This window comes from Belonocnema kinseyi, chromosome 3 (assembly GCF_010883055.1).
Source record: "Belonocnema kinseyi isolate 2016_QV_RU_SX_M_011 chromosome 3, B_treatae_v1, whole genome shotgun sequence".
Classification (NCBI taxonomy): domain Eukaryota; kingdom Metazoa; phylum Arthropoda; class Insecta; order Hymenoptera; family Cynipidae; genus Belonocnema; species Belonocnema kinseyi.
In genome coordinates this window covers 90399794-90422020 of record NC_046659.1, presented here as the reverse complement: position 1 = coordinate 90422020, position 22227 = coordinate 90399794, and the positions used below count along the sequence as shown (strand labels likewise).

The 22227-nt window shown below is 37.2% G+C and overlaps 1 protein-coding gene across 2 annotated transcripts in view; it reads left to right on the top strand.

Annotated features, from left to right (window-relative positions):
* LOC117169623 (myocardin-related transcription factor A-like) overlaps window positions 1-22227 on the top strand; it is a 189036-nt gene that overhangs the window by 136210 nt on the left and 30599 nt on the right. Inside the window, exon 1 of one of the 2 annotated variants that reach the window (XM_033356079.1) lies at window positions 12683-12797. The exons of the other annotated variant lie outside the window; for it this stretch is intronic. Coding sequence (XP_033211970.1) covers window positions 12707-12797 — 91 coding nt within the window. The 5' untranslated portion in view covers window positions 12683-12706. Of the gene's footprint in view, window positions 1-12682; window positions 12798-22227 lie in introns of those variants that run through there. 2 annotated transcript variants of the gene reach the window in all.

Below are 22227 nucleotides of genomic sequence, written 5' to 3'. Positions count from 1 at the left end.
ATACTTATTTACGAGTTTGCTAGTACACATGATTTCAAGGTTTCAAAAACTTAAAAAATTGTAAAATATAACAAAATATCTGTAGGATTTTTTATTAAATAAACTATCAGTAATGAAACACCAAGACACTTTTAATAATCATTTTGGTACAATCGAATGAAAAATCACGATCACTGAAACAAATTCCCCATATTTTTTCGGAGTTTTCCCGATAAATAAAATAACCGGCCTTTCCCAGTTTCTCAGTCAGGTAATTAACGGAACCACCAACAGGAAGAAAAATTAGGATCCGGAAACTAGTGTTATTCTCTACTAGTGGTAGTAACCCATTCAGTAATGTTACGGTCTAGGACTGAGACCAAGACTTTCATGATGGTTTCTCGATTATTAGGGTTCAGTCCCTTGTTATATTAGAGCTCACTGCCAAATATTGAGTACACAATGATAGCTTTTCAATCTTTATTTTCCTCTGTAAAAAGATCCTGCACTTTAATACGCCATCTTTTTTTCAATATGGCAAAAACGTGAATTCGCGAAACCGCGTTGGATTTATAAGATGCATTTAAAGTTGTGCTCCGAAAAATCTTTTTATTGTTTTTATAATATGTTGAAACGTGCGTAACATATTGAAATAATTATTTTCTCGATAATAACTTTTTTTTTTACCAGGAAACTTGGTTTTCCAATGTGTGCAATGAAAATCCCATATACAACACTTAAATTCTAAAAAATCTTAATTTTTGAATTTAATAGTTATTTTAAACTATAAAACCAATATTAAAATTGTTTTTAGTCACAAATCGAAATGCATTTGAAAAATTTTACCTGTTTTCGCATGTTTGCGACACAAGTGCACTCAAGATGTCAGATACCGAAATCAGTACACATTTATAGAAGAATCAGGATGACTGAATGACTGAATAACTGAATAACTGAAATTTGGAATGACTGAATTTCATTTTTGCCTTAAATTAAATAAATCAATATCAACAATCAATTGATTTTAAATATACCGTGTCTCTGTCTGCAATGTGTAGTAATACAATGAACAACTGGCGTGCACTAAACCTTGAACTGTGGCACGCGAACGCTTGATGAATATATTCACGAAGAAAAGTAGATATGGAAAACTACAGTCAAACGGTGTAATTTCGGACATGTGGGGTAAATTCGGATATTCCTAAATTGATAGATCAAATGAATAAAAGTGATGTTAACCAGAATCTGGAATCAAATTAAGCCTTAACTGGTGCTAGATTCTGCTTAAACCATCTTAAGCAATTTAAACTATCAATGAGGAATGTCCAGATTTACCCCCCCCCCATGTCCGAAAGTACACCGTTTGACGGTAGCTACTTAAAATGTTGATATTTAATCATAACATATAAGTATTACGGTTAATATATAGAATGTGTTCAAATCAATATATAATCATGTGTTCAGTTCAACATACAAGATATTGAATGGGAATATCTGTTTAAATTGAACGTATATAGTTTGTTAGGTGAGGCGAAAAAAGCATTTAAGATCAATTTGTCTATATCTCGAGCATTCGACATGTGTGTTGTTGGTTTTTGCATAGATTAAGTGTTTTTTGATATGATACAATGAGCGTATACTCGAGGATTGCAAATAATATATAGATGACTATGATGTAAAGTAATTTCAAATTGTATAGAAATTGCCTTGCTTTAAGGTCATTTTTGCATGATTAAAAATATTTTTTGAATATATTAGATTCTGCCTTTTAATATCTTGGATATTGTCAGTTAAAACCTTCTTTGTAATAACCGTACCTTTATCCATTGTGTTTCATTAACAGGTTATTTTCCGAGTTTCAAAAATTGTAAGTTAAAGTTGATAAGATGTCAAGAATTTTGTTGTCTTAAATCAACCTATAAATTCCATTTTACGTATAATCGTTTGAACTTCAACCGGCGGATGATCCTTTTGTTTACATCTGAAAGTCAATCGACAATTTCTTCTGGAATTCAGATTCTTGCATTACTGTGTACCACTAAAAGAACATCTTAGAGTGTGTTGCAATATAAGTGAATTCAAATGCATAACTTAGTGGTTTACTTCTGCTAAAATTTTGTCAATAATTCCTTAGTGTAAATTTAGTTTGCTCTAAGAATACCACTACAAAATAATTTATCACGTCAAGTTTGACACCAGTAATGAACCCTACATCATAGGAGATGATCCGTAGGCAGGAACAAAGAAGAATTGATAAATGGACTTATTGCAAAAGGTGATGATAGTAAACTTATACACGTGTCATTGTTATAGGTAGGTAGTGTTCGTTTTTACTTTGGAGGAAGAAGCGAGTGGCTATCGCACATGCGCATTTGCGGTAGCGTTCTATGCACTCTCGCGGAATAATGCGTGTTTATCGCGGCGGTACCGCTTTGAAGCGAGCCATTGCTCTCTACTCTTTCTCTTAAGCTTGGTTACAGTGGAAGGTAGAAGAAGGGCTCGGATACGAAGTATACCAACCAACCCTGCAGATGGGTAAGCAGATTTACATACGGTCCAACGGCCTGCCGCCGCCGCCTCGTGCACTCGCACCGCGTGCACCGCTCTTATTAAGCGCACGTCGCACGCACGCACACGCGTGTGCTTTATATTAAGTACACCCACGTACATGGCATGCACTCTCTGGCCAACACACAGGGAGATACAGAAGCGCCGCGCCGCACCGGGGCGCATACCTTGTTGCGCAAACAATACGACCGCCCACGTACGAGATATCTCGTTTCATTATTATCCCTGACCATTCTTCGTTTTTTTGGACCTTTGCTTTTTTATTAGTGACCGCGGTAAGAGAAAGACGGTCACGGACAAGACTCCACTAACCGAAAGAAAGACTGTGATGGGACGTTTATTAAGCGCAATTGTACTTGTGGGTAGATCCCGACTGTACTGTCTTGGATTTCCAATATCAAGACAGTATGGACAAGAACGTAAATGAACCTTCCATTGCTCGTATGCTGAAATTCCTCACTGAAAGTTTCCCATCGAAGATCAGTTAATGAATACAAAAAGAAATCAGAGAGTCTACTTGACGAATGATTTTTAATTCCCTGTTTTCTCCCGGTCTATTTTTTGTTTTTCTTTTCTGGGAATTATACTTCTTTTGAGAATCTCCATGTCCTGACTCAGAATTTAAATTCTGTTGGGAAATTCCTTGTTCCAAATCATAATTATAATTCTTTACTCAAAATCCCTGTCCAAAAGTCAGAACTATAAGTCTTTTAGAAAATTCCCTTTTCAAATTAAGAATTACAGATATCTCTTCCAAAGTCCCGGTAGCAAATATTAATTACAGTTTTTATATTTTTATTTAAAAACGTAAATATTAGGTTAGGGGTGGGTGTTTGGATGGGATACGTTGGTTAAGGGGTAGGTGAGTAGGTGGGCTAGATTATGGTGTGGAATTCGATTATTTTGAGAAGAACGAGGGATTAAACTCACTGATCCCAGGGATAAGTGGGTTAGGATGCTTATGGTTTGGTAGGGGTGGTTTCTACTCCTAGAAAGCGGATTCTGAAAAATAAAAAAACTCGGGTTTAAATTTTTTTAGTGTTTTATTGATGTGAAAAGTTTGGTTCTAATCGGTGAGTGACACTTGTGTAGTGTTGCTTGCAAGTGCTAATTTACGAGGTTTAGTGTAAACCGGATTTCAAGTCGGACTTTAAAGATTTCAAAATATAAAAGAGTGCGAACAGCATCACTTATATTATCGCCATTGTCGACTATAAAGTCTAATTCATTACTCGTTTCGAGACTGAACAAATAGTCCCGTGGATCGTGACCATTTTTCAAGCGAATTGTGCAAATCGCGTCAAAAGCTAATTTTTTTCGTAGGTTCCCTTAAAAAGGTTTTAAACACTTTAATGAAAAGTCGCTGGAATTTTATATGACTAGTCACATAAAACTCTATATCCAAGATTCATTGACAGGCACTTGAATCTCAAACGATTATAATTTTCGTGTGGAAGGCGTGTTATAAGAAAAATAAAACTTTTCTTGGCATCATTTTTTAATTAGAAGCATAGATTATTCGTCTCAAAAAGATCTGCAAATTTTCTTCAGAATGTTTTTCATTATTTCAAGAAGGACTGCAGGAATATTTTCAGTCTCTGCATTAAAAAACATTTCTTATTATTTTTTTTTCTTTTGTAAATTTTTTCATAACAATTTTATAATTCTTTTTTTACACGAATCATTAAAGTTTCCTCTAGTTATTACCTTATTTCAGTTGCATGACATTGATTTAGTTTATAAATTTACACTTAATTTTAATAGGGTTCCATAACTATTACTCTTGTTTAGCAAGTATTAAATCCCGGAGTTTTTCCATGGAACCAAATTCCCGGCCTTTTCCCGGTCAAGTAGACACCCTGGTCATTATTTATATATTTTTTCTTGTTCGTAAATCTGCTCCTATTGCTACAATTGCATGCGTTATTACGCGTGTAGAGAAATGCAGCATAGAATGCGATTAGGGTCGTTTTCTCGGCAAATCGGTTTTCGGTTCATCGTTTGCAATGGCTAGTTAAGATCTTGCGGTCGAAACAGTAGGACGAGAAGGCATTCGAGTTATGCATAGCTTCTTGTAGATTGCGGTGAATTATGTCAGACGAATAATGTTCAAGTTTACACCACACGTACCTCGAAAAGGTTTTTATTCCGTTACATTATACCAATTATAATTTAAAAACTCGAATCATAAGAAATGTGTTATCCAGATTTATTATAGAATCAATTCAGGTCGTAAAAAGCGAAAAAAAAAAGAAATCTTGTGGAACTGCATTTTTATAGCAACTTCTAACAGGACATTTCAGGCATGTAATTTTCGGAATTCGCAGAGAACAGATTTTAATATACTTTTTCGTTTTTATGCGGGGGATATAAATATACAGAAAGGAGGAAAAGTGCGTAAAACGGGTTAGGTACAACGAGACGTGGCATTAATTCAAACTGTTTGCACAACGTGGCCAGTCTTAAACTAGCTTGGGATTTCTACGGAACGTTAAATTTAAAAATATCCAATAACGCAGCGGTCATATTAATGCACTGTTATAGGTAGCTTAAAAAATTAATGCTACTGAAATTTATAAATATTTATGTGAATTTGGATACAACACATTTATTATCTATAGAGAATTCGTTTTACAAAATAAGAGTAATGTTACTGGTGAACCACGGAGAGTGATTGATAACCCGAATTACCATGTTTATTAAGGTTCGTACTTGCGATCTTTGATTAAAGCATCGCGCAAAGTACCATTCATCACCACTGAGAATCATCATGTGGGCCTGTACATTTTCGCCAGATACGTTCTAGTCAATCGGCTTGCTTTCACAAACTTATCAGGGCTGTGTCGACAATTGGCCAAGAGCCAACTGCTCCATAGCCAGCTTACAGGGATCAGCTGCGTTATCGTAATATCAAAGAATCGATACCATGTTCGCGACCCCGTAACTGATTCGCCAAAATAATTATATATAACTAATTTTAATTGTATGATTTCCTTGTATTTCGTGGCAAAAATATTCTTAATGTATACTGCAGAAGTAGTTTTAAGCACAAGTAGAGTATTATGCTATTATTTATTTAGTCTACAGGTGTCATAATCATCTCTGAGTTCATTATGCGTGAGTCGGCATCATGCAACTTAGGCGAGTACTCCACTTCTAGTCACGGCTCATTTCCAGACCAGGAAACTTACCAAGCGTCGGAATGGTGCAGCTGTTGAGATTTAAGTCGGCTGACAAAAGTTTTAATATACTGGTTGATTTTCTCATGTTTGTATGTAGAAACCTTAATATCATAATTAAATTTCTTTAAAGTAGAGACAGAAATCTCACTTTAGGCTGTCTGATAATTCTTATTTAGCTTTCGAGTCTATTGTAAGAGAGCAAAAGGGGAAATAATGCTTTCTAGTATATTGTCTTATATGACCTACTAATGAATTTCAGTAGTAACTTCTGGAATCAAGTCTTGGGTTAATTAACACTACTAACGGTATTTAATTAGTAATCTGTAAACCAGCATTTAGCAATAGGGTTATTAAATCACCCAGGAGTGGTCAACTTCTTGAGAATGTTTGCAAGGGTATATGAGTTAAGATATAATTAATCATCCTAGGTTCCTCTAGTTAGTTCCATAACTCCCATGCTGAATGTCTCTTCGTGCAATGTCCTCCCTCTTTCTTTCGATCGTAAATACTTAACTGAATGCGAGTGATACGACGTCGACGACATCGGCGACTGAAGAGTTGAGCCGTGAATCCAAGTTTATCTACGTTCTATTATGAACTACCTCTAAGATGCAGCTGTTTGCCCCATTTTCCCCGTAGACATCGTTCTTTTCTTACCACGTTTTCCGTGTGTATGTTCACTGTTAGCATAGTCACACCATACAGCATCGATATGCTGCACAGAAGAGAGAGGAAGACTCAGAGAAGCGCATTAATAAGATGGTGGCAACATCTCTCGCAGGTTAGACAGACTTAGAATACTGCTAGAAATAGATTTTAACGGCAGTAGGGCACATAATCCAACAAGAAGTTGGTTTCTCTTTGTAAGCTCGCTTATGTGCTCGAGTTCCGATGTGTGGAATTTACGTGCAATGCATATTTGCTTTTGCATTCAAAAGTTTGGCGCCATCCTAACTTATTCTGAACGTAACCCTAATTACCACCCATGCATATTATCCTTTTTATAACACAGATTCTAATATATGTTACCCTGCATATAATATAGCAGACCTGGTGACATTCTGGCGAAAATTTTGATTATAAATTATATGGCATATATATGTGTACATCACTTTCGAAACAAGTCTGAATGTCGCGAATGTATCTCACAACTATGTTCTCTGCTTATTTATCACAAAAAGAACTGTCCCCTGACTTGTCCAGACTTTCATACCTCTGCATGCTCTACATGGATAAAATGAGTCGGTCTTTTTAAGCATCTGCGATTAAAAAGTTTCTCGTGCCCTCGTCGAGATTAGCGTTGCTTGACCAATTTACGATGGGCCGCTTGCCAAGGTGTAATATATGAAGCTGTCACAAAGCCGCCAGATATTATGACTGAAAGTGTTGGAAGTATTTTTCCGTGTGCCGAAACTCCATATATTTGACTTGAAATTCTCGGGCTAATAAATAAAAAGCATGAAAGACTAATCTTGTGTTCTACATTCTTGGCAATATTCGACTTAGATAATATTTATCCGTTTGAACGTGGGGACTTTATAGTTAAAAAAAATGTCCGTCTAGCAATAATAAAATAAATTGTTTTTTAGTGAGCTCGAGGGCGAATAAGAGGAGTAGGAGGATACAAAAGACTGAGTCCGATTCGTGATCGTGCCAGAGGATTAGCTTTGTGGCTTCGGTCGCTCCTGCATGTGAAACGACAAGGTTGCCAGGATGTAACAAACGACTCGCAAATCCTCCCTGTCAATTTAATCTCGCCTCGAATCCCGGAGAAATGTTAATAAGGGCCCTTACTACCGTTTCTTGACCACTGCCGCGCGCGCACAGTGTATCTATGTAGGCTGCAAGCACAGTGCCGCATAACACTTTATTTTCGCACTGTAGAGATACCGCCTCGCGGTTAGCCGAAGGAAATTGTGTGCAAAGTGGAACTATGCTTCCTTTGGGAGTACTCCTTTTTCACCCTCTGTTCCGCCAACTCTTGAATGACTCGAGAGCATTTGCACAATTTATCGCAGCATGTGTAAAGCAATGTATTGAAATTACACAGTATCTCCGATTTCTGTCTTAGACGATAAATAGAAGTCTACTCGCCGGAAGTCTAAGTCTCAATATTGTATATTGGTAATAGCAGAGAGGAAACATGCTGATCGTTTTTATTTAGAAAGGCTAACTAAGGTCATTTCCATAAACGAATAGAAGCAAAACATAAGAACCAAAATGAGACTTGTTAATTTCGAATGGTTTAATCACTCCAACAATTTACTACAAGTCGGTAATCTAAGTGCAACAATAGAGAACAATACTTTTAAAAAGAATGTGGTGGGCATTGCTTATGGTCATAAGGTTGGTTTAGTGCGACAGAAAGCTTTTAAGCTGAGTGAATCGCATTAATAGAAAAACTTTTACTAACGAAACAAATGTTCTATTAAAAATAGCGAAGATTCTGCCAGTAAATTGTTCTAGATTTCATTAAAACACCATGAAAAGCATAAAGAGAAACAACTATGCGAATGCAAGTGCGCCGTCCGCCCACGTTCACCAAGTCTATTGTTAGAACAGGGTCAAATTAAAGCCAAACATTATTTAGTGCCTAATGGAAATCGTATCTAGGTCACCATGTATTCACTAACGTGAACTAAACCTTATTCTAATAAATATATGATTTTCAGTTATAGGGAATCAATTGAGAAAAATAAACGGTTTTTTCATTCGTTAAGTGTTAGTAGTTACTGGTCTCAAGTACGGAGTTCTTAATTTTCTCGCAAACGAGTTTGCTATAGCTTTTCACAATAAAGAAACTATCTTAAATTGATTGAATGCACTCGCCAACTACCCAGTTATGCTGTACGTGTATGATGTTGCCTGAGAACGTTAGTCTATTGTACCTTGTCTTGGATTATTTTTGTGCTGGAATAGCTGTCACGAATAATCTCTAGTGGCTATTAGGCTGGTGCTCTAACAGAAATGTGCTTGGCTTTGTAAAACCTCGTGCGAAACATTCATTAACATTCCCCGCGCGCGGTAATGATTCTACGCAAGAAAGACTAAACTAGCATCTGCGGTTATGCTCATTGCTAATCTCAGTTAAATACTACATCATTGAAAATGAATACAGCTTATTTTAAAAAACGACTGGAATAAATTCCCATTTCAACAAATAAAAGGAAGAAAACCCTGGATATTCTCATATTGTTCAGTTGATAGAAATTGTAAATCCAACTCGTCATAGATGTCAACAAGTCATTGAAATAAGTACATGTTTATTCAGTGCTCAGTTTCTTAACGTCAAAAAAATCAAAGCTGGGTGTCGCGTTCGGAACTGAAGTGGGCGAGAGTAAGTGAGGGGAACGTTTTGACGATCGAGCAGAATCTCCGAGAGTTCTTATCGTAGGCGTTTCAAGAACGACTGACTATTCCGAAATCACCATTGAAATCGAGGCAGGTAAGCCTGTAGAAAAAAAGGAAAAAACAAATAGTGGGCGGTCAGTTCAATAAATAGTAAATGCGAAGCATAATCGGTGATTCCGTAAGCCACTCTTGGTATTCCTAATAGTTTCCATCAATTGTGTAGAAGATTTAAACAGCCATTAATATTAAGTTTAATGATTCGGAAAGGTGATTTGTTTATTTCTCCTCTCAGTTGAATTTATTCTGTTCTTTCGAACTGGAGAGGAACACCCCCCAGAAGAAATCAACTGGGCCGATGAGTGAATCAGCTGTTTCTTTTAAATTCTGCCGAGCTTCTTCGGAAATCCGTTCCGACTTCCTTCAGGCGCATTCGGGAGTCGAAGCACGCGTCAATCTTTCTTTCCTTCTTTCTCTTTCACGACTCTTTCATTCCACTTGCATTATTTGTATATCGCGTGATTTCATCTTTGAACGAGCGACTTTTTCTACTCTGAAAACTTGTTATCATTTTTCTTTCGATCTCAGACTTGACAACTTCGATTTCAAGTTGCGATGTAATTTAAAATATGGCTAAAGTGAAAATCGGTAGTTAAAACATGGGTTATAATGTGCAGATGGATGAGATTGATAAATTCTAAATAAATTTGAAATTTTAACCAGGAACTACGTCACTCCTATCGTGTTCCCAAATTGCTAATACACCCTCATCGCAATATTTGTATACTAGGAATCAAGTTTTAAGTAATTGATACTTGTCCGGTTAATTTATATTCACTTGATTCATTCGACTTTCAAGAGCGTATTTTTTCTGTGACACAATAACTCAATCTTGTCTTTGAATGACTTTTTCAAGCGCGTGAAGGAAACGTAGCAACTGAAGATGGCGTAGTAGATTAGGTTCATGTACGGTCAGACACGTTGCTAATCTCGTTTCAAATGAGGCCATTATCCTTGAAAATATCCTTGTAAGACAAAAACGGTCAGTAAAAAGCATAGTATAAAAAGTATAGAAAAGTTGAACATCATTTTCCTGAAATCCCAAGGAAGATCTATGTACCGTTTCCCTATTTTAGGTATATAGTCAAAAATATTTGTAAACAAAGCAATTCCCAAACTAGGAAGAATATAATCTTTAAATTGTATCAAAAATAAAACTCAATTTACGCTATTTCTCAGTTCATTCACATTACAAGAAAGTAATTTTGAAGAGTTGAATTCCTAAGTGACTAGGAAGAATGCAGCTTAGAGAGGTCAAGTTTTGGAATTAAAAACATCACAATAATAGGTCTTCATCAAACGTTGCTACGCGACGGTGACTCGGGGCACGCGCCCATGGGTTCTCGCCTCTTTTTCCCCTTACCTCCAACTTTCCTTAGATCTCTTAACGTACACGCAGACAAATCTGCGCGGGGACTCGAGGCCCCTTTTCCTCCCACTCAATACTGGCCACGGTGAGCTACAGGTCGACTCGTCTCTCCCAGTCAGTCGTGGTATCCCCACTATCGTCGTTCAGGGTGCTTCGCAGAAGATTAACAGGCGAAATTGACGATCCTCCTCGTCGTCATCATTAACCTCGCCCTTATCTTTGTAATCGTCGTCGTCGACGTAAACCTGGCTTCGAAACGTAAGTTAAATCTAAAGGAGAAAAGGAGGGAGAGAGGGACCGTGTCGCACACACATGCACACGGTGTTGGTCCTACCTCCCGCAGGGTCCGTCACGTGGCCTGAACTGGCTGTTCGCAGCGCACACAACTTCAGTCCAAGACGAACCGAGTCGAGAGACCGGCTGCAGATCACACCACTCAAGTACGGATAAGTCGATTTCCACTCGACCCGGTCTCGCTCTCATCGATACATGTGTTCTGTTAAGCCATACAACTTGATTCGCGACGGTTTCATACAAATTATTAAAGTGCTACCAATCCTATACATATGACCGTGACACGAGCAAAAAAATCCTATAACCAATCAAAACACGCTCCCCTACACTCTTCCTTGGTCTATTTAGGATCAGCTTTTCACATTCTTGCCCTCTTCCCACTTTTATTTTTACATCACTCTTCTGTGTCTTTTCTTCCACCTTCCGGAAGACAGTTGCAAGTGTGGATATAAGTGCATTTAAGTGAAAAAGTGCAATCTTTGATAAACAGTGATGTGCAATTTTTGGAAGTACTGCCAGCAATTTAAAATCTTTCGTTCACATGGATTAAAAATAATGGTGCGAGACTTTCTTAGAGATTACTATACTTAAGTTGATAACACACCTAGGGTCAGATATTTCACATTTAAATCCATTCGATAAAACCTACTAACTTTTAATCGGGTCAAGAAATTTCAAGAAAGGGAGTGCAGCCGTATCTGGGTTAAGTTTTAGGATTTGTTATGATAGGCAAAGGGCTAAATAAATTTTTAAGTATACTCATTCAGAACATACGCATCCGTCATTATGTACACGTGGTAAAACGTCAAACATATATCTTTCTACATAAAATCTAATTTTCTATTATTGAAAATTGATTCAGTAACTTGCATAAAACGCTAATCAATATAAGAAGACAACAATTTATAAACAAGGTGTCCCCTTCAGTGACAGATAATAACCAAATCATCAGGCGCTACACTTTTTGTTTTCAAAAAAAATGCTCTTCACTAGTAAAAATTTAACTAATTAAATTGGAAAGAATACTTAAACATTTTTGTGTCACTATTGTATGGAAGATTCGCGTTGGAGACCAATTAGTGGTCGGGAATGCGATCGGTTTAACAATTCATTGTCATTGAGCTGCACTGTGAGACTCTTAATAATATAACACGCGTGGGTGCTTAACGAACGCCCAGAAAATTTAACCTTCTTCCACGCCTTTAATGATTACACGTATTTGTTTTCGTCGTCGAGTATTCATCAGTTTAATTAGCCGGTTTAATTAGATTCGCGTGCGTGGGTTCTTATCGCGACTCAAATTCTATTCTATTTTCTCTAGAATTAACAACACTATTTGCTGTCTTTAAAATGTATTCAAAGTTGAAAGCGGAACAGTGGGCTTCGATTTTTAGAAATCTATTAACAATTTTATTTATAATATTTCATAGATCGCGGAAACATTAAAAAAATGTGCATATCAAATGAATGGGTTAGTTTCTGATAAATGGTTGTGTTATAGAAATAAACTGACCCAAGGTGTTTAAGGTATATGAATTATTGAAGGAATTCTTCTTTAATTTGTCTTCCTAATTCATCTTCAACAAAAACCTAAAATTTCAGAATCCTGCGAGTGACATAGTCCTAGAAAAGCCGGACTTTCATTCTATCTTCTAGTCAGTTGGTAAAGAAAGAACAAAAATCCTGTGATATATTCATCTACTAAGAGATTGAGGTTTGCGGTGAAATAAAAAACTTTATTTTATTTCACAATTGTCCCCTTACTACAAAAAGATGTGCAATTCGAACGGATAGGAGTTCGGATCGGTTGTGAAGTGAATCTGACATCGTGACATTACGATGAATGTGTGTCTGACTCGCTGAGAACAATTATTTATCAGTAAACGATTCGACACATCTAACCGTCATGGTTACCTTGGATACCGAACAGAAGCCTGAACGGCAGCACTGCGGGCGACGAATGTGTGCCATTTGCAGACGCATCAAGAGAGATAAAGGTAATTGGCGTCAACCATGTATGATTTGTCCCTTAAGAGATTCACGTTTATCCTTTGCTTTTTGGGACTTCAGTTTGAAAATTAATTATTATAGTGCTGAATGTAATACTTTATAATTGTGATCAGTTCATGCTGTTATTTAAAAGCATTTTATAAAAGTAGACAGGATACTGAGTATATTTAGGGAGTTCTATCTCCGTGCGCGTTCGGAGACTTTAATGCATGGTAAAGCATTCAACAATATAGCGCGCCATGTTTCCGAGAGGAGAGATTCTACTCGTGCAAGCCTGATAAATAATTATTGTGCAATCTTCGATTGTGCGTTGAAATCTTTTGTGAATAGTTGCCAATTAGATAAGAGAGCGTTCATTAATTGTGTAGGGAACAAAAGAATAAATATGAGAGTAATGAAAATGTGATCTACGAAAATCTGAGAACGATAACAATATGAGTTCTCTTCTCTTGCATAATTAATTAACGCTCCTTTCGAATCAATTTATTTTTCGAATGAGGTTAGATATCGATTAGTTTTTCGTTTGGAAACATCTATCTTCCTCGTTAATAGTTATCCATTGATAGGAATATATAATTGAACTGATATATTACTCTTTAGACATTTCCGTTAACGTTCCTCATTATTTTAACAGATGACTAGCGGATCTGTTTATCAGTACCATTTAAATAAAACGGAGTTATTCTTTTTAGGCTAGTTTATTTTTCATTATCTTTTAAGCACTCCCTTGTCTTGGGATAAACGCCAAAGACGTGTTACCGTCTGTCAGTGAATGACAAGTGCTGTCGAGCGTACGAGTAGATAACAGATAGGTGTATCTACTCAAGTCATAACTAGGCAACTTTTACATATGCATGAGCCGTACGCGTGGACATGGTGAGAGTTGAATTTATGAATGAACGAAAGAAGGAAGGAATGGATGGGGACGAACGAACCAAGGGCGAGCGTGGGCGATGGACCCACGCTTTATCATAATCCAGACCTCCGAGAGGGACTAGTCACGCTTGCTGCAAGAGCCACACGCTGCATGCCCACATATACTTTGTATATGTGAACATAAACATTATAGATGTTCACATAAACATGTACATGCGCTATATGTCATGAGAGTATAATAGCGTCACCTATCATAATGGACGTAGAATAACGCGGTGCAAGGTTGCGACTCGCGACGTGAAATGAAACACGTATTGGTAAGTCTGCGACCTATTGATTACACGACTACTATGAGTACATTGTGCATGTAGATAAATGTAGGCGAGATAGCTCTGTTGAATGAAATAATCGTGCGGAAATTTCGAAATAGCCTTCCATTCATTTCCTTACCAGCAACATTACGACGCGTGTCGTATGATCTTTCTAGATTCGCTTCAAAGTTTGTTATCGACATTTTGATATATTTTCCGATAATCTTGACTCTTTTTTTAACGATTACAGTTATGTGCGTCATCCTTGCATCTAAATGATGTGTGCATTCGCCATGATTCCTTAAGATATTCTACAGTCTGAGGTTCAGAAAACCGCTAGTAGATTCCATGAGTGGGAAACCAGATGACTTGGAATTGTTCCTTGAATTCATTGCTGATGCTCAAATGTTTTCCCACACTTTGATGTTAGAAGAAATAAACTACTAGCATGGATTAGAGGTGTCTCAGTTTCCTAACTGTAATTTTGTAGCGATAAAAGGCAAACTTAAGTAGAAGAGCGAATGACATATAAGTGTCTCTTTAAATGTTAAATTACGAACTCTCGGAACTTGTAAATTATAGGTTGCATCTTTTTATATCAATCATTCGAACGAAGATTAAGATTTAACTAATCTTCTCATTAGTTTTGTGTTGGACTTAGGCAAAAAATCCCATTATAACAAAAAAATTCTTAAGCTGTCTTGAGTGAAAAACGACTTTCTATGGGTCAGCTCGCCATCAATCTATTTACCTCGGTATCCTTTTAATCTTCGGTTACTCAGTGCATACACGAGCATTAGTCGAGATCGTGGCGCAACCCTGTCTATCCATCGAACGAGCACACATGTGTATACAGGAATCTAGTAGTGCAGGTGTGTACACAGATTTTCAGACGCAGTGTCTTTGCCACACGCGTAAGTCAGTAGTCTAGCAGCTAGCTCTATACTAGCAGGTTATATGCTGCCACGAGTTACAGGTTTCCAAAGCTGTCTTCAATCCGCAGATGATTATGCGACCGGTCTATTTCTAGAATCACCATCTCGGTAGACATACTAATTATTTTTTATTGGGTCCTCTGTGCTGCAGTACTCGCCTTGGTGATGAGCGATTGGTCGAGCCTAGCGAGGTCGTGATTGGTGCGATTCGATAGAGAGAGAGAGAGAGAGAGAGAGAGAGAGAGAAAGAGAGAGCGACGAAGAATCCGAAACAATTGAGATTCTGTGTGCACGTTCGATCCAAGGATGAGGGTTGAGAGGGGGTTTATAGGTGGTGCGACGAGTTTGGTGGGCGAATAGGGAAGAAGAGACGGGAGGGGCTGGCACACACCAGTGGCATGCACCTGTGCATTGCCGCCATATATGTAATCTAGAGTTATGGCGTTTTTCCCGTGACGATTGTATCTTACCCGCGAAACCAAGTCCATTTCTGGATAAGAGTTGCTCGGCACGATGCAATATTAAACCACGGAATACATAAGCATGAACGTTGAAACGCGAATTAATTGTCCCGTGAGGGGAAGAGTGTCTATGAAAAAAAGTGACGAGATGACGACAACAACAGCAACCAGTATTGCAAGGTCCATTTATTAGATACGCCACGTTGCCCACGCAACTTGCAAGGGCTTTATGCGAACTTGCTACTTGTACCATTTTTTCATTCGTCACAGTTATACCACACACAAACTTGTCTACAATATTTATTACCTCTTAAATCGAGTTCTTTTTTTAAAGTAGTTTCAAGGTCGTGACGTCAGATTGATTGGGCAATTAAATAGAAAGTTGCGAGAAAAAATATGATCAATAATTCATTTTCTTTAGGAGACGTGGCACCTCCCTCTCTCCCATATTTCGCACAGGGGTCACTCGTTTCAAAAGTTGTATCAAAATAAACCTGAAACACGACAAGTAAGTCCTGATTTGAAAGATCTCTTTGTCCCTCAACAAAGGATGACTAATCCCATCTGGTCAAAGTCATTCAGGATGAGTTCGGGAAAGAAATAAAAATGAATCTCGAAAAAATAGGAAGCCGACGAAAAAGTTTAGAATTGGCCTTTTTTCTCGAGTTTTACACATCCTGAACGTCTCCTGCACCCGATCCTGATGAAGCTGGTCGATCGTCGTGGGAGTAACCACTTTCCGACTTTCCGTGGGCTTAGCTGTCAAGCCCACGTGGGCCGCCCACGCTAGGTAGATGTATTGCCTCGGGCCTGGGGCCCCGACTACATAAGTGAAAGAGAACGAGCCAGGCCAAAGAGGATAGCGAGAAAGAAAAAGAGAGATCAAGAGTGTAGCTGCAGCAAAAGACCCTTCAGGTATGAAAGATGCGGCTTGCGACACAGGAAACAGTTTCACCTCGAGGGGATCTTACCATGCTGCGGCGAGCCGCGTCTAAGACATATGACTTACATGCGTGCGAGAAAGAAGCACGGGATTGTACACATGTGCGGTCAGCAACGGGTAAACGACTTGTGCGCGTGCCTACATGAGATTGTATGCGCCTATATGAATCTCGCATAAAGGAGAAGAGAGAGTCAGAGCAAGCCAAGTAGAAAAGTGTGGGTGAATTTGAAGCGTGAGCATTGAGCACTCTTATGAATCGCGTTTTTCGCTGGTTCAATAGGGCTTTAGAGCTTAGAGAACGGTGGAGGAAAAGAAACGGGCTTAAAATGTAGGTACCGCTCGTTTGGAATTCTATACTTGTCTTGATACAAGATTGTCGACATTATAAGTATCGATTACAAAAGGACTTTCTTCTTGTCAAACACTATTTGCTTTACAATCTTCATTTTGTAATCAAATAACACGGATTTTCATTCACTGAGAAAAATGGATCTTGGGGATCTTGGAGATCAGTATCTAGAAATTGAATTATGAAAGTGCTGTTTAGTGGTGTACTATCTTGATATTAGAATTTAATGCCTAGTTTTGAATGGTTTTTGAACTAAACTTGTCGTGTAGTAAATGAAAATCTTGAACCTTCTTTACCGCTTAGGAGATAGTGAGCCGCGGATCCGCGATTCTTTACTGATTAAGCATTTTTTGTGTTGTACCAGACACTATATTTGTAAAGATAATTCCATCAGTTGTTGATAATCTATCAAGTAGAATTTATTGATTATTTCAATTTCTATTTTGTCATCCTATTGCTTATTAATCAAATCTAAACAAATATTAAACATATTTTCAACAGCTTTCAATCTTTTTTTTTTAAGAAGTCTATCTTTTTTGTTCTCCAGATATTTTCATTTAAAATTGACTATTATCATCATCATTCATAAAATCCTAGAACATACTACTGATGAATTCGTTCTCTATTAGACGTAAATAACTAAATCAAAATAAGCAGATTAACAATATCAGCTTTTTGCTACTATTCATGTCCGAGTACATCAATCAATCTGAATGAAATAGCCATCCTCTTGAAACAATGCCAATGTGTCGTTGTCAGGTTCTTACATGTGTAGTAATTACTACAACATAGATAACTATGTCTTCCCTGTTCGCTGACAATTCGAATACATTGATGCTCAAGTTTGTCACTTATATTCTTACACGGTACGGTATAAAATGCACCTGTGATTGCAATCGCGATTTCTATGCTTGCTCTATACGTATAACTATATTAGAATCATAATTTAATAGATTTTGACCCACTTAATTTTCGCATCTATTTAAATTTCTCTACATAATATATTCATCTACAGTCTATAATATCTCAGATAGCAAACCTTAACATCTTGAAAATCTTAACATCTAAAGAAAAATTCGCGCTTCATATGGATCCCAAACTTTAAGATCCAGATATCGACAGTGTTATCTGCATCGCAATGTTTTAATATGCTTTTTTTCCGCCAAGCAAGGGTCCCGACGCTACTAAAACGAATGGGTATTAATTTGGAAAAGATGTTGAATTATTACAACACTTTCAACGCAGTTTTTCTCGGGGACAGAGCATTTCTTCCACTCTATATTTTTAAATTATGTTGCCTCGAAAAAGTACTACGTGATGCTATTTTGAAACTGTGTCGAGTGATGCTTTAACCTGTTATGGCACACCATTAGTTGATGTTCAACTACTTCAAATCAGTTAAAGAGAATGACTGGAAGAAACTACTGTAGCTGCATATGAAATATTTTTTACTACTGTTTATTGATACAGTTCCTATCATTTATATGTTGCTGTTAAGCCTGTCGTATAACCCACAATTATTTGCATCCGTATTTTCAGTACACCAGTGACTATGTTCTTTTTACAATTGCACCATCTTCTGAAAAAGATATTATTGTTTCTAAATATTTTTAAATCTGACATTACACTCAAAAAGCGATACGTTCCAAAAACTAATCGACTATCTAAACAAATTGGGTGTTGATAATTAATATTAATTTCTCGGGTTACATCATGATCTTATTTAGTTTTGGGACATGACAAAATTATGTAGATAGTCTTTTGCGAATTGAAAAAAAAAACATCAAGAAGTAGATATTGAAACTCTTGTAGACACTTTTATTAACCGGTAAATTTTTCAAGCATCGTTCAGAATCTCTTCATGTAGCATTTTTTTCAAGGAGAAGTAGAAAACGTCTGTAAAAGAAGAACCTTCGCCGGAAAAAAATCTTTCGAGGTTGAAATAGCGTTACGATTTAAGCAACATGAACGTTGTGAATGTAACCGTGATTTATTTCGACAAATAATACATTTCGAGTTTGTAAATGTTACACATTTACGTATAAACTTTTCTGATAGACCCTTGCAATATATATTTGCTCGACTACAAAATACAGAGATCCTTCCGCCGAATTTTTTCATACAAAATCTTGCATTTGCTTCTATCAACAAGAAGTGACATCGCGAAAAAAGGTACTAAGCGTTGCCATTCGCTTCGTTAGGGATCAAGGGAGATTAAAAATACAGTCTTATGTAAAAAAAAACGTCAGAGAGTAAATTCGAAGAAATGAAGACGAGGAAGAGGAAGATGAGATTTGCGGTTGTCGTATAGCAGTGACAGAGAGTTGAGCGAAAAATGAGTTTATTACGAAAGAAAGTAAATCGCACCTTTATTTATTTTCATCTTTTTGTCACCTCGTCCAACCTAATTATAAACGAAAGAACCCCTTTTAATCCTACTGGCATAAGTCGAATGTAAATTGAGCCTATTTTTAAGAATTCATCGGTTATTAAAACCTTAGGAAATTGTCTATAATGAACAGTTATAGTTTAGAATTCAAATGTGAAATAGGGTAAAAAGGTTCACTGAAAAGGGAGAATCATGAAGAATTGGTTAGTTATGAGTAAAGTTATTTCCCGAGTACTATAATGTTAAATAGTGCTGTTGGTATAGACAACAAAGTCGGTAACTCCGTTTCTATTAGAAGGCGTGGTCATGGGGCGGAGCAAGTTACTGTCGCGTTAAAGCTGCAAATCGCACATACAAGCATCTGTATATGTGCAATGTTTCAGGTAGGCATCGTTTGTACATGCGTAAGTACTTGGTATGCGTATCGTACGATCGAGGAATTAAACGAGGGAAGATGCTATCCATTTACCTCTCTCCTTCTGTCTCTCCCTCTCTTTCCCTCTATTTGCACTCCCCGTAATGCGTAAAGAACAACCAGCAGTGGCGATTCTCTTATCGGAAAACAATGGCGGGAAACGCGTATTCGAAGCATTGCCACATCGAAGTTTATATGTTTATATTGCACTCAGCGATAACCAGAATCTCAATAAGCAAATTATGGACGGATTGCAAAAAGAAGGATAATTAACATTTTGATTACGTGGGAAAAACTTTCGTCGAGATATGATCAGAGAAATTGCAATTAGTCAATAGGCATGATATACGAAAGAAGGATGAATTTCGGAAAAACATTTACCAATGTATGGCGGTTTCTTGTAGTTACTCACCTCTTTGCTGATGTGATAGAGATAGTTTGAAGTAAAAATGTGGTGGAAATGCTGATAACTTTTCTTTAGGCTTAGGAAATTGGATCCACCTTCATCGTGTTACATGTCAAACCCTTGGCATTGTTGATACTTTGAAAATGGAATGTAGGCAGAGCCTACTATAATGTGCTTAGTATATCTATACACGTGTTAAAAAAATAATGAAATATCATAGCCTGACTGGTCCTCTTTTGCTGATGCGATAAATTACAATCTAGCACTATTCATTCGTTTAGTAGGTCAGCGGATGTCACGTGAAATCGCAAACCTTTAATAACAACTTGTATACTGTACTATGTCCTAACGTCAATTTTACTTGTGTAAAGAAGCGTTGACAACATGAGTTTTGTATGACTGGCTTTTGTTGTTTAGAAACTGCCTCTAGAAGATCATGGCCCAACGTGAATTGCACAATCGGCAAACAAATAACTAATTCGTTTCGAGTATTGCGTAATCGATCTGTGAATTTATTACTGTCATAGCAATATTAAATTTTGCTTGTTTGCGTTAGCTGTGACGGTAATTAATTGTGTTAATGATACTAATGATATTATTCATATCCGCGTAATACAAACTGGATCAAAGAAATAATACTAGACTAGAGGCACTTCTTTCAAGTCTGCTTATTGTATTAATTCATGTCTTAGATTTAAAGAGAATTGTGATATGATGGATCACCGTTCTCCATACTATAGTATAGAATTGCTTAACTTAATACCCATCCACAAATCTTGATTGGACATTTACTTAACTAGGTACCGAAAGTATTTCTCAACCACAACCACATATTAACTGATCGGATCAAGACCTAGTGTCTGTTAAGACTCATTCTAATCAATATCGAAATTGAGAAATAAAAATATGCTTTCGTTTTTGTCTTTTTCTATAGAACCCTATTTAAAATATCGTCAGACTGATGAAATAATTATGAAAGTGTAAAAATATTAAATTAATGTTGCAAATTATCGGTGAGTGATGATAATGTGAGAATGTTTTTTTATGTTTCAAAAATGGAATGGCAACCTGTTTATTTCTAGGCTCTCAAATCAAGTCTTAGATGTAAAATAGCGTTGCTATTTAGCGAGGAAATTGAGGGTGGAGATGACAACAGGAGAATGTGAAAGGGAAAAGAGAATGCGTGAGTGTTGGTAGAAGAAAGAGACAAGACTTGGATGATCTCCGGGTCTCCGGGAGGCTTTATTTATACCCAAAGCTCTGTATTATTGGATCACCCCCGCGCGACACTGCTACGGTGTAAATGTGTTTTATGTGGCGTCTGTCTTTCTACTTTGCACGCCTCGGTTTTCTTGGTGAAGCGCGACCTCAAAATAGGACGACTAAGAAGAGAACAAGAAAACAACCCAGAGTTCAATTCATTACAACACACGATTTTCTTTTATTTCATTGACTTTTTTTATAACTTTATTGACTACTTCCTTCATCTTTAAATCGCGCTCTATAAGTGAACAAGTTTTTTTACTGCAGGTTTTATGAAACTGGCAATGGATGCATTGATGAAATATCAGTACCATACTCTATAACTAAACTGCATTAGTAGCATTCCTTTAAAAAACGTCTAATCACACGTAATCAATTGCAATCGCGATTTTGCCTGTGCATTTGCACAAGGAACATTCGCCCAAGGTAATGACAGCGGCGAAATAAAGCAAGGGGAATGCGTACAGGCGTCGTCGGTGTTCGAAAAGGAATGCAACGGGGGAGTTTGCATTCTGTGCATTGCGTAAATACTTATGGAGAATCTACTTACGGGAATACTGTATCGTTCTCCATGCAGAGCAACCCGCCAAACTCCAGTATTTATCTGGAATTAAATCGATAAACACGGTACGAGGTACGTAAATTGTATACGTTACCAGATACCAACTCGCAGTTTCACACTGGCCGAGAGAAGAGATTAATCCTTTAGTGAAAAATACAAAAAAACACGCAAACGCAAAGTTGATAAATTGGAAGATGTGCTATTGTATATTTTTATATTACATCTGTATTTTGGTTGGTTGCCTTAGAAGAAGAAAAGAAAGTTCATCTTTTAAAATTTCTTTGCTTCCGCAGTTCAAATGATTAGAAGCACTCGCAGTGGCCTGAACTTTTAGCAAGATGAGAGGAAAACTGCAAACATCTCCCTGGGTGCGGCCGGTCACAAAGGGGCGGATTTCAATCAAGAAAAGTAGAGTTCAATCGCTAAAGGTTGGATTATACTCTTATCAACCCAGAAAGCATTAGATAAGATTATTTTCTCACGCCCTACAAATGCAAAATTGAATCG